This window comes from Girardinichthys multiradiatus, chromosome 18, assembly GCF_021462225.1.
Source record: "Girardinichthys multiradiatus isolate DD_20200921_A chromosome 18, DD_fGirMul_XY1, whole genome shotgun sequence".
NCBI classification, from domain to species: Eukaryota; Metazoa; Chordata; class Actinopteri; order Cyprinodontiformes; family Goodeidae; genus Girardinichthys; species Girardinichthys multiradiatus.
In genome coordinates, this window is record NC_061810.1 from 20882302 (window position 1) to 20898723 (window position 16422).

Consider the following 16422-nt stretch of genomic DNA (forward strand, 5'->3'; position numbering starts at 1 on the left):
TTGTGTATTTAGTATCATTTGTATTAAGGGTGACATTGAGCTACATTGGCTGCTGTATTTTGCCTTTTAATGTTTGGTGATTCCTGAAATCAGACTCAAACTGCATTTTAAAATAAATCATGCAATTTGATTTAAACGTTTTTAACAACAAAAAGTGACACTCAAGCTTCCTTTGTATTAAACACTGTTGCATTTTAAGACTGAGAAGCTTTCAGCCCTGACGTCTGTCCCATCTCCTGTCTTTGCAGATGACGGCCATCGAGAGCATGGCAGAAAAGCTGGAGACATTCAGCTCCTTAAAGCCAGAGGCTGGAGAACTGCTGCGCTCCGTCCCGTCCATGTTCGACTTCAGAGCTCCACCCTCTGCACTTCCAGAGACGCTGCTGCGCAAGGGCAAGGAGCGCTACACCTGCAGGTAAGTCCAGTGCCGATCTGATAAGTACTGTTTGATAATAAATTCCTCCAGGGACATAAATGTACGTTGGTGGTGTCTATGGATCACTAAAATGCCTATGTTTTGTAGATACTGTGGGAAAATATTCCCTCGATCTGCCAACCTGACTCGTCATCTCAGGACTCATACAGGAGAGCAACCATACAGGTAATCTCAACCCTATGACTCTATACATTTTCTCCTGAAATCGTTTGTAAGTACCATCAGGCCAAAGCATAAGCAAACTAGGCAGCTGCTCAGGACTCCCACATGAGCAAGGATTCTTCAAGAGGAGATGAATTGTCAATGAGGCCTGCAAATCAAGTTGTAACTCATAAGTATCTCTTGTACAAAAGAACCATCCAGTTTGATAACTTTCACCTTATGCTTATCAGGTTACATCTTTAGAGCTAAAGAAAGAACAACAGATTTTCTCTAAATGATTAAATATAAATATATCTTTATACAGACAAAGTTATCCCAAGTGCTATCAAAATAAACTTTGTGAAGTGGCTCAGATATATGGTTATGTGGTCAATTAAAATTATTCAAGTCCAGTTGTCAACTGTAATATCTATAATGTCAGCTTGATATTGCAGAAAGATGTAAACATGGATGATAAAAAGAATATATACCTGAAGCGCTGATGAGTGATGGTACTAGTGAAGGTCCCAGAATCCATTGTTCTGCTTAGGGCCTTGGACAACCCTCTGTTTGTTGCGCAATGCAAAATTACTTATAACCCTTTACATTTTTTTACGTTTTGTCACATTACGACCACAAGCTTCTGTGTATTTTATTGTATTTTTATGTGATAGCCCAGCACAAACTGTAAATTGTAAGGGAAAGAATTTAAGTTTTTCAGGTTTGTTTTTCCAAATGCAAAATAAAATATGCATCATGTGTTTGTAGAGAAATCACCTAATTAGTAAATCCACCTGCATGTTATATAATCTCAGTATAAATCCAGCTGCTCTGTAAAAACCTCAGAAGTTTTTTGAAGAACATTAGTGAACAAACAGCATCATGAAGATAAAGGGACAGTCAACCCATCATAACTCTGGAGGAGCTGCAGAGATCTGAAGCTCAGGTTTAAGAATCTCTTTAGAAAGCAACGACATTATTGGTCGTGTGCTTAAAAAACTGGCGTTTCTGAAAGAAAAGAAAGCCAATGCAACTCATGCTTGCAGTTTCCACAACCTTGTGACACAGCAAACAGGTCGACAACATTTTTTGGCCTGTATTACTAACTCTGCAGATCACATTGAACACACCATCCACACAGTGAGGCACAGGGCAATCCCAAACATACAGCCCGACCCTTTAAAGAAGTAGTTTAAATTAAAGCACATTCATGTGTTATAATGACCCAGTCAAAGTCCAGACCTAAACCTAAACTGAAAATCTGTGGCAAGAGTCAAAAGCTGTTCACAGAAACTCTGGTTCATTGTTTGCAGGGGCATCAGAGTAGAGGGGACTGATTAAAGTATGCCACACTTTTCAGATTTTTATTTGTAAAGAAAAACAAAAGATAATAAACAGTTTTTTTGTTTTGTGTCACCAGCATGCACTATTTGTTGTCTGTCTAGCTCATACAATCCTTCTAATTCCCATTGAAATTTGTGGTTAATGTAAATAAATTTGCAAAGGTTCGGGAGGTGTAAATGCTTTTGCAGAGAAACATATATTATAGGTTGTGAATCTTTAGATGCTACCACTACATTGGTGTAATAGAGTGCTTTTTACCAGCATCTTTCCATCTGTCCTCATCTGTCTTTCTACACTTTATGAAGCTAAATAAGCTCTTTGTTGTCTTGTCAATAATCAGATATGCACAAGAACACTTTAACTCAGATCTAAAATAGGGCATCAGATCTTTCCTCTGCTGCAAAAGAAAGCAGCAAATGCAGTTTGAACAATAAATAAAAGGAAAAACAGCTAATTTGTTACCAGGTGCGCAGACGTTTTTCCCAGGGATTACCAGACCACAGTTTGAACTGAGTTTATGTGTGTTTTCCTATGCCATAAGCTTGGAATAATTATCCTACTGCTAAATAATTTACTCGATGAAAAATGGTGAACGTCGCCTCGGTGACAGGAGGCAGAGGGGGGCTGAGGAGAGGAGGATTTTGTTGAAAATTGGGGAGAAGAGAAGCAAGAGACAGATGTCCAGACCTAGCAGCTGTGGTCATTTCTCTTGCAGTTATGAGGCCAGACTCAAAGTGGTCTGCAAGCCTTGGAAACCAATAAGGGTTTCTTGCTATCAAAAACGGTTGTCATGACATTATCTTTTTTTTTGTTTTTTGTTTGTTTGTGGGTCCAGGTCTTAAGAAAAGTTTTTACCACTTTTTAAAGCAGTATCTACGCAGAAAAAGATTACCAGGATTTTAAAATAAAAGCTCACTTCTGCAAATTAGCTGCATTTGGAAAATGAAAACACCTTTGCTAAAGTTATCCGAGTTGGTAGTTACCAAGGTGGAGGAATGTTGGCCCAAAGTTCAGAGGAGGCCTACTGACCACAGGGGAGAGAATAAGACAGATGCAGGCCTTTCCTGCCCCAGGCTGATATCCCAGAATTCTACATGCTGGCATGCCATTAAAAAGATCACCGCTGTTTATTGTAATTCTTTTTTTTTTTTGTGTGGAGATAACTGGGAGGGTTCCTGAGGGACAGCCAAACGAGCGAGCTAATTCCACCAGCAGAGAAGATGTAATCTTCTCGTATAATTTTGCATGAAGAAACTTGGCAGGAGCCCCTAATTTTGCAGGACTTGAACCAAATGTGTTGCGTGCTTATTTTGTGAGGGAAGAATGCAGCTTTATTGCTTTGGCTGGAGATAAGAGAGCAGAGCTGTTTCACCTTAAACACGCTCCTCCATCATGTGTGAGGTTAAAGGACTAAGCATGTGTGTGTTGCTGTGTCTGGCCTTACTGATTTCAGTTCTGTTTCCCACAGAAACAAACTACTGCTTCATTATGCAACATAGTTTTATTAATGACCATTTGCTCCTATGTTACCGTTGAACGTTTTAACCGCTCTCTGTGCAGGTGTAAATACTGTGATCGCTCCTTCAGCATCTCCTCCAACCTGCAGCGGCACATTCGCAACATTCACAACAAGGAGAAACCCTTCAAGTGTCATCTGTGCGACCGCTGCTTCGGCCAACAGACCAACCTGGACCGCCACCTCAAAAAGCATGAAACCGGCCACCTGTCAGGTGAGTCAAGTTACGCAGATTTTCACTCAAACATTTCCAGCCCTTCATCTTTCTGTTATGTTTTTTTTTTTTTAAAGAAAGCCGGTTTGCTTCCTTTAAAGTCTCGTAAATCATTATGGTGTAGAGTATAAAATAAAATTTGTTCTTGATTTGAAGGAATGTAGAGGCGGACGAATGAAACTCTATAAATCTGCCATCCCCCCCCCTTTTTTTTTTGAATGAACTGCTTTCATCAGCACATTTCAGCTCACAAGTTTGATAGGTGGCATCACTCTGAATCAGCAGAAAAAGTGGTGACAACTGGTCAGAAGCCAACAGCGGCAGAGGAGGTGGCGACTTAATCGCATCTAATGTACGATCTGTCAAACACAGATTTAATTATTAACCAAGCTTTTTCTTTAGAGCATCAGGCAATATATTGTCCATCTGATGAAATAAAAAGAATTTGGCCATAAAGGCAATTTTCCATACAATAAATAAAAGTTCAACATTCATTGATGATGTTTTATCATCACCGCAACATCCCAACCAGCAGACATAATGTCAAAAACGCCGTGATATGAACGGAGCAGATTTCACAGTTGAGTAACAAACGAAGATGCACACAGTGCAATACTTGCAAAAGTATTCAAACTTTTAAACTTTTCCCCATGTTTTGTGTTACTGGGAGTTTATGTGATCGTGTGGCACCACATTGTGATCAGCCCCTTTAATTTGATACTCAGAACTATAATCCAGCAAAACTAATTACCTTCAGAGGTCACCCAATTAGGATCAGTCCACCGTTGTTTAATGTGATCTCCGTAGAAATGTAGCTGTTCTGTGAAACCCTGAGAGGTTTGCTGGTAAACATTAGTGACCAAACAGCATCATGAAGACCAAGGAACACAGAAGACAGGTTAGGGAAAAAAGTTGTGAACAAGTTTAAAGCAGAGTTAGGTTGTGAAACAATATGCCACAATTTGAGCATCTCACAGAGCTCTGTTCAATCACTCATCCTAAAGTAAAAAGATGACCAAAGTACAAGACATGGCCAGATAAGTGACCAAGAGGACCATGTTAAGTCTGGAGCACCTGCAGAGATCCAAAAAGAAAGCCTTAAGAAGTCATGTTTGCAGTTTCCACCAGCCATGTAAGGGACCCTTTCTGGCTCACATTCACAATGTTATATATGGGCTGTAAAAGAGGCACTGCTCATCTCTGAAAACACTACTGCATGAGGGTGACATGTTGCTGGCAGGACCATGCTGTGGGAATTCTTTCTTTAGCAGGAACAAGAAGCTGGTCAGAGTTATTGGAAAAATGAATTAAACTAAATTCAGGGCAATCCTGGAAGATGTAGGAAAATAATAAAGACTCTGGAAAATGTTTACCTATGAATAAAACCTCCAATAAAAATGATTTTGCTTCTTTTGTCTTTTTCTGCAGGAACTGCAATGTCATCCCCGCAGTCTGAGTTGGACAGCAGCAGTGCCATACTGGATGACAAAGAAGACTCATATTTTAATGAAATAAGAAATTTCATCACCAGCACAAGTCAGAACCAGGCATCACCAGACCTCTCTGAGGAAGGGTAAGCACAGCTTGCTCTATTTTTCTTGATCAGATCTGCAGCTGCACTGAATCTCTTATATGCTGCACTATGCAATATGCTGCACTGTTTTGTTTTTTTTGGGGGGAGTGTGGTGCTTAAGTAGCTTCAACAAGTAACTCCTATCACCCTATTTAGACATAAACTTGTTTTTTACTCTTAGCCAGCCTTTGTTATTAACCACACCACATTTAGAGCTCTTAATAGGAGACCAATCATCTGTGATAATAAAATCCCAGATTTTGGAAATCCCGAGGAGCTCTTTACACTACTTGCCATTAGGCCACAGCGAGGCAAAGATATCTTTGTGTATGCAACAATGTCTGAGCATTATGTAAATTGGTTCTTGTTGAGGTGATTAGATCAGAGAGCAGTTAAGAGGGCTGCTTAGGTCATTCTGTTTGTTTTTACATGCCTCACGTTGGTGGGGTCACAGATTGGAGATTGTGGATAAGGCCTGTGAGAGCAGACCGGGTGGTAGACTAACAGGAGGGAAACTGGAGAAGAACGGAGAAGTAGTGGTCGTGGGGGGGGGGGGGATGCATCAGTTAGACCGCCACATCTGGAACCAACATGTCTGCCTACAGGAAGAGTGTAGATGGGGGTGGGGTCAAAGGGTCGGTCTGTGTTTCCTTTCAAACAACAGCGCTTCTGACTGCTCCTGATAGATACTTTATCCTCAGCAAATTACCACGTTTGAAAGCGAAATTAGCGAATCTGTTTTCTTAATCACAGAGTTCTCGCTCTCTCTTTTGGAGTTAGCTTCTTCTTGCAGCTGTGAAAGCTTGAGACGGCACGAATGCTGCCTTGTCAATGTACCGTTATAGAGGGAGCTGCATTGAAAGAACAACCTCATCAGCTGCTGACAATCAGTCCAGAATCTTTTTAATCTAGAATATTAGCCCCTTTTTCTGGAAGGGCATGCTTTCAAATCCAGTGCAGGCATCCGGTCTTTTCTCTAATGCTGATGGATTTTTTACCCTTTCCATCTTCTCATTGTTCACTTTTCACTGCTTTTCTCTGAAGCCTTTGTGCAAAGAAATGGAATTTTTGCAAGCTGACGAACGATGTCCCAGAGTGTAATTAGTGAATCAGTCTTAATGTGGTTCCAGATGATTTGCCAAATGGTGGTTTCCTGTGGTGCAGAGACAGAGGGACAGATTAAGACTCCAGCAGTTTGGATAGCTGGCCCCTTCTCCCTCTTCGGGGATAGAGTAGGCCGGTTGGCAGCTCTTTCATAACTCTCCCAGCAAATGGGGCTGTCAGCTAAATATTTGGCCTATTAGATGAATACGAGATAGTAGAGAAAAATAAACAAAGAGAGAGGCAGAGCACTCCATTTAAGTGCCGCAGGGATCGGCGCGGTGCTCCTGTGCCCAAAGGGGCCCCAAAAACTTGATGACAAACTGGATTCCGGCTCTGCTCAGCTGCTGATCCTCCACCTCTTACTTTGTTTATTGTTTAAAATGAAAGGCTCACAACAGCACACACAAAGCTGTCTATAGTTGCTTTTATTTATAAAACAGATAGCTAACCCAATAGAAGGGGTTTAATGTATTGCTCTGTGATTGATCCTGATCTACAGGCTAAATGGAGGCCTGCTCGAGGAGAGGAAAACACTCATGGCCAGCCATGGGTCACATGACCTGGAAGATGAAGAAGCAGAAGACCTGGATGCTGAGGAAGAAGAAGCAGAAGAGCCATCCAACAGTCCCGAGAAGGGGGAAGTGAAGGTGCATCCTGACAGCCTTGGTGACGATGAAATGGATTTCAGTGAGCCCAGCAACTTAAACCTCAGCTGCAAAACCTCTCCAAGGAGGTAAATATTGTATGAGAGCACTTTGTCAATCCTCTTTATGAACCTCAAAACGTGTCAACAAAATATATTTTAGAAGCCATATTTAACTTAAGGATAATTTTACCATAAGTTTTACATAATTTATTACGCCATTACATATATTTTTACACCATTTAATTTATAAGAAGCATGACTGAATAATTTGCTGTCTGATTGTAGTGGCTATTTGATTAAAAATTTATTTTCGTGGCAGCACCCTTAAGTCGTATATTTAGGGGTTTTTGCAATGACGATAAAGGCATTCTATACTGTTCTGTTTTCTTTTTAAAACCTTCAGGTACACACATGAGGAGGAACAGAACAGCTTCTCAGCTTTGGAACACATCCATCGCTTTACTGACCTCCGCAAAATGGAGGAGAGCGAGCTGAGTGATGGAGATGGAGATGAGGACGATGGATCCTTCGGTTCTCCATCACTTGCTGAGGCAGTCAAGCAGCCACTCTTTAGGAAATCCAAGTCTCAGGTATGAAGAATATTTACAAATCTCTAGTGTCCCCCTTCCCATTATGCATTCCTAGTTAAGATGTGTTAAGTGGCTTAATATAAATTCTACTATACAACACCAATTCCAATGAAGTTAGGATGTTGTGTAAAACATAAATAAAAACAGAATATAATGATTTGCATATCCTGGTTAACCCATATGCAATCAAATACACTACAAAGGCAACATATTTTATGTTCAAACTGATAAACTTTATTGTTTTTTTGCAAATATGAACTCATTTTGGATTTGATGCTTGCAACACGTTTTAAAAAAAGCTGAGACGGGGGAAAAAAAGACTAGGAAAGTTGAGGAATGCAAAAATGAGGAAAACTGATGAGTGTCAAGCTTGGGTATAAAAGGAGCATCACCGAAAGGCTCAGTTGTTCACAAGCAAGGGTTGTGGCAAGGTTCACTACCTTGTGAATAACTGTGTGAGCAAATAGTCCAACAGTTTAGGAACAGTTTTAAAGTTTCTCACAGACAGTGGCAAGGAATATAAGGATTTCATTTTCTACAGTCCGTAATATTATCAAAAGATTCAGAGAATCTGGAGAAATCTCTGCATGTAAGCAGCAAGGCCAAAAACCAACATTGAATGTCCGTGACCTTCGATCCCTCGGGAGGCTCTCCATTAAAAACCGACTCATTCTCTAACCTGTATTGCCACATCAGGAACACTTCAGAAAACCATTGTCAGTTAATACAGTTCGTCGCAACATCTACAAGGGCAAGTTAAAACTGCAAAGTGAAAGCCATATAGTAATAGAACGATGCCAGCTTCTTTGGGCCCGAGCTCATCTGAGATGGACTGACGCATAGTGTGCTGTGGTCTGACGAGTCCACATTTTAAATTGTTTTTAAAATCATGGACCTTGTGTCCTCCGGGCAAAGAGGAAAAAGACTATTCGGATTATTATTAGCACAAAGTTCAAAAGCCAGCATCTGTGACGGTATGGGGGTGTGTTGGTGCCCATGGCATGGGTAACTTAGACATCTGTGAAGGCACCATTAATGCTGAAAGGTACATACAGGTTTTGTAGCAACATATGTTGCCATCCAAGCAACGTCTTTTTTAAGAACCTCGCTGCTTATTTCAGCAAGACCATGCCAAGCCACATTCTGCATGTGTTACAACAGCGTGACTTTGTAGTAAAAGACTGCTGGTACAAGACTGGCCTGCCTGCTGCCCAGACCTGTCTTCCATTGAAAATGGGGGGCGCATTATGAAGCGCAAAATACGACAACGGAGACCCCAGACCGGCCAGCTGAAGTTGAACATCAAGCAAGAATAGAAAAGAATTCCACCTACAAAGCTTCAACAATTAGTGTCCTGAGTTCCTAAACTCTTGTTGAGTGTTGTTAAAAGGAAAGGTGATGTAAAACGGTGGCAAACATGCTGCTGTCCCAGCTTTTATGAAACATGTTGCAAGCATTAAATTCAAAATATGTGAATGTTTGCAAAAAAACAATATGGTTAATCAGTGTGAACATTAAATGTATTGTCTTTGTAGTATATTCATGCATATAGGTTTACCAGGATTTGAAAATCATTGTATTCAGTTTTTTATTAACATTTTACACAACATCCCAACTTCATTAGAATTGAGGTTGTAACATAAATGTGATATAATACTTAAAATAATCAGTTAATATTGAAAACAAAACCTAGGACAGTGATGTCACAGCAAAAGTGATGTACCTTGCTATGACACAGTGAGACACTGTGAATTTTACATGATAAATCCCAATACACAGGGTCAGTATAAAAGAGAATCAAGACACATATGTTCGTGGTGACAAACAAGGCTGGATGAGGACACAAATTTGTCTTGCCATTCTTGAAGGGAGGAGGGTAAGGGAACTTAATAAAGCTCCAAATTTCACAGGTAGAGAAATCTGGCAGAGTGATATTTTGGAATTACTAAGTCCCCATTAAAATAATTCTAATTAAGGCTTTCTAACACATCTTTACCAAGAGCGGCAGTAATTGTGCAGGGCTTTGTATACATTTTCCTGTTTGCCCCATCTAGATGTATCACTACTTTTAAGCTCTCCTCATAAGTGTAACACCTGTCTTGTTCCCTCAGGCGTATGCCATGATGTTGTCTCTGGCCGAAAAGGACTCTCTCCACTCAGCCCCCCACACCCCGGCCACCATGTGGCACAGCCTGGCACGGGCTGCTGCTGAATCCAGCGCCATCCAGTCCCTTAGCCACGTATGATGACGCCAATACCATTGCATTCCACCACCACTGACCTACTAATGGCAGTGGGAGTCCGCCATAGAGGCTATCAGCGGGTCCCTAACTGCTGAGCAGAACCACGGCCCATCTGACTGCCTTGAACACAAAGCTGGGTCACTGTCCACAAAAAAACCCTTTGGCAGACACAAAAAACTAAAATGATTTTTTTACATTAACACCAACTAAGTTGCGGTTAAAAAAAATAGTAATAAAGTAATAAAATCTGTATTTATTCTTCCAAGTTTTTCTGTTTTGCACAGCAAAGGCAGCTGATGCAGTTGAGTAAGATGAATGTGCTGGTGTGTCATTCTTTGAGCACATACAAGGCAAGGGGAACGTTCTTGAGAGTTGGTTTCAGCAATGCATGTTTCGTTGCGTGTAAAGCATAGGAGAAAGAACACAAGTCCAGTTAAACTTCCAAGGAGATCCACAGATGTTCAACTTTTCAGATGAAAGCTGCTCCTTGTAAAGACATCGAGATCAGCGCTTGAATATTGACAAATATTTTACAAGAAATACAAGAAAATGAGTTCAACTGAAATGAGGCCAGTTTCCTGTTTGTGTGTTCATGACTGAGTGTGTCTGTACAATCACAGCACTGTATACAAGTTGCAAGCAGCGCTCCATCCTGCCCACCTGCGCTATATGTGAACAGATATAAATAGATTGTCTTTTTGTGTAAGAGAAGAAAACAATGTCTTTTTTAGTTTGTTTTTTTATTGGTTTTGTTATTTACTGAGATAAGTAGGCAGCGTGGACAATAATTGTCATTCTGAAAAGGGCATATGTCTTTTTCAGAAATTCTTGAAACCATCCTATCCAACCAACAATACCACTAAATAGTCTGAATGCTATTTGTTAGCAACTCCATTCTCATGAGTCTTTCATTTTTTAGACAATCATTTGTTTTGTTTTTTATTTGGTTGGTGTTGTTGTTGTTACTTGCTGTTGTATTTTTGAGAATTGTATTTATTTCTTGGCAAACTGTAGTTTGTTTACTGAATAGCACTGCTCTTAGCCCAGGCGAATGAGGGAGATTCCCATCCCGGGCCAATCCCGATCCATAGTCGAGGGGTTTGTAGATTACGTTTGATTGCCAGATAGTATTAAACATGCAGTTCAATCCTTACTCTACTAATTAAACCAGTCAATGAATAGATTTTGTTTAGGTTTTTTTATGATTCAATTGTAAAAAAAAACAAGAAAACAGAAATCATAAGTGGTTTAAAGGATGATCAATGAAAATAAGTCAGGTTTAGTTTGATCCGAAGCGCATGGTTGTTCTGTAGAGATCTCTATCTGACATTTTCTATGATTGTCTGCAAAGCTTGTGTGATGTTCGGTTCATGTTAATTAATCCCTTGTGCCAAACTTATGATAAATAACAAAATACTTTTGTTTATTCTCCCGTTTTGAGGGATCAGACTTCCTGTTTGTTTTCGTGTTTTTTTGTTTGTTTATAATCGATTTTAAAAATTAATCAGCAAGTTGAGGTACTTTGTTTTAATGCTTTCTACAATGTAACTGTTATGCATTTCAATTCAATACTGTGGGAGGAACAACTAAGAAAATAAAACAATACAATGTGGATTGACATGTTTTCTGTTCTGTTCTTTTCGTCATTGTTTTATGAACCCTGCTTCTCATATTCCTTCTGGCTGCCCATCGTTTTGGCCTAAACTGAAGGCATAAGTCAGAACACCACCTGGCGTTTTTTTCCTGGCGCTCCCATGGCCTCCAGGAGCGAGGGAGAGCCTGAACTCTGCTCCTCTTTCTTCTCCTCAAGGCCTTGGCTCACATATAGAGAGGGAAGTGGAGAAAAGGCAGCAGAATGTGGTAGTGGGAGCGGAGGCAGGAATGTGTCCTCTTTATTTGTGTCCATTTGTGGGGCATGATGGATGAGGTGGGTAGATGTGATGACCTGGCTCATCGCTCAAAGACTCAATGAGAGTCCCATCCTGCAGCAGGCCTCCCCATCCGGCCACCCAATCCCGCCTCCCCTCTTTGTCGCTGCTGCCAGCCAACGTGGGCGGACATTGTGGCCGCGAGGGTTGGAGGTTTAGGAGTCCCATTGTCCGACGAATTACTCAACTTGGGGGTGGGGTGGAGAAATTGGGCATGACAGTGAAGATGCTTGGTGCTGACGCTCCACATTTACAGTGCTCTTGGCACCTTAATGGATGGGTTGTTTTCTTAAGGCCTTCAGGGCTCTACGGGGCGTCCGGCTTTGATGAGGTCACAGAGGGTCAAGGAGCGTTGATGAGGTCAGTTTGGGTCGTCCAGCTTTGATGAGGTCAGCTTCATTACTGGTGGTGATTCCGAAAGCCATAGTCATAATGAAGTGGTGAGGATATTGCCTTTGACCATGTATTTTGCCACCTGTGGACTAATTCAGTCTTACAAAAGGACAATTCTTGGATGTTGAGATGAGGTAATATTACAAAGCTTGTATTTACAGATATTGCCTTGCAAATGTATATGTACTCATTGAACTTTCAAAGTCACTTAAATCCCATTTCTCCTCATTTTTAATGTTTGAAGTTCAGCAAGTCATCTTCACCACATCTAGAGAACTAAATGGATTCAGTTGCTGTCATGTGATTGGTTAATTTGCTATTTGGTTTACAAGATGTGGCTAATAATATGACTTGTGAGTTTATATACAACATTGTAGAAAGGTATTTGCCCCCTTACAGATTTATTCTGTCTTTCTTTTTTTTGTCACACTAACATGTTTCCTATCATCAAACTAATTTTAATATCAGACAGAGATAACCAAGTAAACATAAGGAGTAGTTTTCAAATAATGGTTTGGCTCCTTTATCAAGGGACAAAGCAGTGCAAACCAACATGACCCTAGGTGTAAAAAGTAATTGCAAGCTTGTTAAATCATGAATTAATTGTGATTAACTGCATTTTTGGTTTGATTTGACCATCCACATTCAGGTCAGATCTAAATCAAGAATCACTTAAATAGAACCTATATGACAATGTAAAATAGGCTACAAGATGTCAAAAAGTAAAACATGCCTTGATCTAGAGAAATTCAAGAACAAATTAACACGTCATTAACATCCTGAAAGAGAATGTCCGGCCATATGTTCGTGACATGTGCACTTGCGTTATGTAACTGGGAAAATGAATGACAAGTAAAAAACAAAAAAAGGCTTGGGATTGGCCTAGTCAAAGTCTGCACTTAAACACAATTATGATACTATGATGTAAGCTTTAAAAAGGCGTTTATGCTTCAAATCTCTCCAGTGTGGCTGAATTAAAGCAATTCTGCAAAGAAATGTTGACCCTAATTTCCACAGCAGTGATGCGATTCGTTCATTGACAGATATAAAAAATGTCTTTTAACAATGTCTTTTTTTTTAAACCCTTCAATAAAGGTAAAACTTGTGGAAAGAACAACTAAAAGTTGTCCACTAGACACGGTCTCCCAACCTAGCTGTGGATCTCTGCAGCACCTGCAGATTTATAATAGGCGCCTTGACTACTTCTTTCATGCTCTCCTTGCCTAACCCGTCAATTTAAATGGACAGCCATGTCTTGGTAGGTTTGCAGTTGTGCCATACTCTTTCTATCATGGAATTATGGGTGGAACAGAGCTCTGTGAGATACATAAAGTTTTGAATATTGTTTTATAACCAAACCCTGCTTTAAACCTCTCCACAGCTTTTTCCCTGACCTGTCTGCTGGGTTGTTTGGACTTTGTGATTCTGTTTGTTCTCTAAGGTTCTCTTAAAAACATCTGAGGCCTTCACAGAACATCTGAATTTATGCTTACATTACATCACACACAGGTGGACATGTAAAGGTAACTGGTTCTCCAGAATCTTATTTAGAGGTATTATAGTAAAGGGGGTTGAATACACTCCACATACTAAAGATTTTTATTTGGAAAGGATTTTCGAAACCATGTATTCTTTTTCTTCCACTTCACAACTTTACCTTTCTTGGTGTTGGTCTATCGGATAAACCCATTGAAAAACATTAAAGATTGAGGTTGCAATGTGCCAAAATATTTAAATGTTTTGAATACTTTGCAAGTTGCTGTGTCTCTTAAATAGAAGTTTGCATGTGAATCTGTCTCCTATAGTTTCGCAGAGAGTTCAAAGGTTCTGATGGGCACTTCATGCGCAGTGCTTCATGGGGCTTAGAGCCACTCAGCTAATAGGACAGCTGGCAGAGCCTCAGAATCAATCCATTCCTCATTATAGCTCCTGTCCCATCTCTCCTTCCTCCCCATCTCCTCTCCCTCCATGCCCCAGGGCTCCCTTCCTTTCCTCTGCGACCCACCCAAAGCAGCCGACCCTGCTTGGCATGTAACTGCCCCGCTCGCCTCGCTGGAACATATATTACACCCTCAGAGCGGGGCTGGGCAGTTGCAGCTGGCAGCTCTCTCCCTGATTGACTTGGCACCCATGCTGACTCAGACACCAGGAGGCCATCGCGGAGGAGGAGGTAAGAAAGGGTGAGAGTGTGTATCCCTATAGGAGTTATTTACTAACAGCTGGCATAAGTAGGAGGTGTAGAAGTGGGTGTCCCACACATCACTTAAACAAGTTTCTTCTGTCCGGACCCTCCATTTGTGCCAACGACTGCATGCTAATCAGACAAAACCCCTCAAGTTCTGACCCACCCACTGATTTATTTTACACGTATCTGTGTTGGCATCACTTCTGCAGTCTTGTCAGCTCCCTCTTTATGAGCAGAGGAGTTTAAAGTTGTGGTTTCGTTTCTCGGTTTGTTTTTTCCTCCCTGGAAGCTACGGGCCATTAGTGTTATTGATGGACACTCAGAGCAGTTCCATAGAACAGACTGAGCAGAGTGGTGTGAAGCAGCCACGCACATGGTTTTAATATGACGAGGCTAATCAGAGCAGGCATGGTGGCACAACCAATTGGAAGGCCTTCATTTGCTCATGGATTAGCAAAGTTTAAAAAAAGAACTCTGTAGGCCGTCAGCTCGATGTTTCAAGGGACGGGTGCATTTATCGACAGTGGAACACTTCTGGAGCAAGCTGAACATAAATATGCTTTAAATGTTCATGCTGATGTTTGTGTGCAGTCAGTGGGTGCAAGTTTCCTTCACAGGGTTTTTCCTGCATAGAACTCCACCTAGTGGTACAACTAGAAAATGTGCCCCAACTCCGTTTATGTAAGAACACAACCTCAAGCATAGTCATCATTTAGAAAATAACCCGAAAACATAAGTGTGATTTTTATTTTATTTTAAAAGGCTTTACACATTTAGAGCAAAAATTTAACTCCCAGCAAAACACACATCTAGAGTGTGGGAGAGTTTCTTGATATGGATCTTTTTGGAGCCTTTACGTTTAACATTTATTTTTTCAGTTAACTGCCCTAATGGTGCAAGACGTGTTGAAATGATTCCCCCACCTCCTCAACTCATTTCTTTATCTGTGCAGACAGCTTTGTCAGCAAGAGTTCAAAACACCATGTCATCTGGGAGATCCGGTTCAATGCAGAGGGCCAGAAATGATCTCTGGGATGTGAAGTTATGGCAGTGGAGTGATAGAATCTCTTTTGTGAAGAGTGGCGTACGCTTAATTACATCGAAAAAGTACCCACGATGCAATCTCACCGTTTACGGGCTATTTCATTGCTGGTTTCCTGCCCCTCGCTTCTCTTTCTCGCCCTCCTGATATGCAAGCCTGCATGCAGCAGTTTGGATTTCTTTTTGCTTTTCCTCAGAAGTCTTTTAAAACTTTTATTTTTATTAATTCAGAGATAATCAGGAAAACGATATTTTTCAAGTTGTATCATCATTAAGGAAAACAAAATTATGTCTGAGGCAGCTCCAGAATCAAGATAAAAAGGGACCTCAGCCACGAGCTCAGCCTGCACAGGATTAGAACTATAATTGTAAGCATATTTAAGGTCTGGCATTCACTATCTTCTAAATTTAACCATATAAATTTATTTTACCGTGCCAGCTCCCAGCTCACCCACCTTTAAGTACAGTGGGGCAGATACAGTGATGCTGTGGCCACCCAGAACACAGCGGATGGATGGCCTCTCTGGGCCTGTTTGACTGGAACCAGGTGTGTGTCATCTGAAGATGAAGGCCCAGCCGATAAACATTATTGGAGAACATCTGCTGCTTGTCACAACACAGGGTGAGCTGCAGCACTCCAGCATCCATCAGCCACACCAGCGACATGATCTGTGTGTGTGTGTGTGTGTGTGTGTGGTAAGGGGGCTCGATCCTTCGCTGGTGAGCCCGTTCACCCATCACTTACCCCAGGGATGTTGGATGGATGGAGGAAAGGGGGGAGCAAGCTTGGTCCAGGCACTTCGCCGGACCACGTTTGCCTGTGGCCATTAGACGTGAACATGCTTCAGTGAGCTTGAAAAATCCCACTAGGAAGTGTGCACTTGCTATCTGACGCACACACACACACCCACACACACAAGTTAACATCGTATCTCAGGTGCATGCCCCCCTTTTCTTTCTACACAGAAACACATTGTTAGGTATGTAATTTCCCTCGCTCTTATAGCACTCAAAGCAAAAGACCATACTATGAAATGCAGTTCAAAAATAAACAGACAGACAAATTAC

The 16422-nt window shown here is 41.1% G+C and overlaps 1 protein-coding gene across 13 annotated transcripts in view; it reads left to right on the forward strand.

The window, feature by feature from the left end:
* Positions 1 to 11421, forward strand: part of mecom (MDS1 and EVI1 complex locus) — a 190739-nt gene extending 179318 nt beyond the window's left edge. For all 13 annotated transcript variants that reach the window (XM_047391078.1, XM_047391080.1, XM_047391081.1 and 10 more), the window contains 7 exons: positions 249 to 415; positions 524 to 601; positions 3482 to 3651; positions 5080 to 5224; positions 6828 to 7061; positions 7378 to 7564; positions 9676 to 11421. In XM_047391078.1, the coding sequence (XP_047247034.1) occupies positions 249 to 415; positions 524 to 601; positions 3482 to 3651; positions 5080 to 5224; positions 6828 to 7061; positions 7378 to 7564; positions 9676 to 9810 (1116 nt within the window). In that variant the 3' untranslated portion in view covers positions 9811 to 11421. The remainder of the gene's footprint in view (positions 1 to 248; positions 416 to 523; positions 602 to 3481; positions 3652 to 5079; positions 5225 to 6827; positions 7062 to 7377; positions 7565 to 9675) is intronic.
* The last annotated feature ends 5001 nt before the right edge of the window (positions 11422 to 16422 follow it).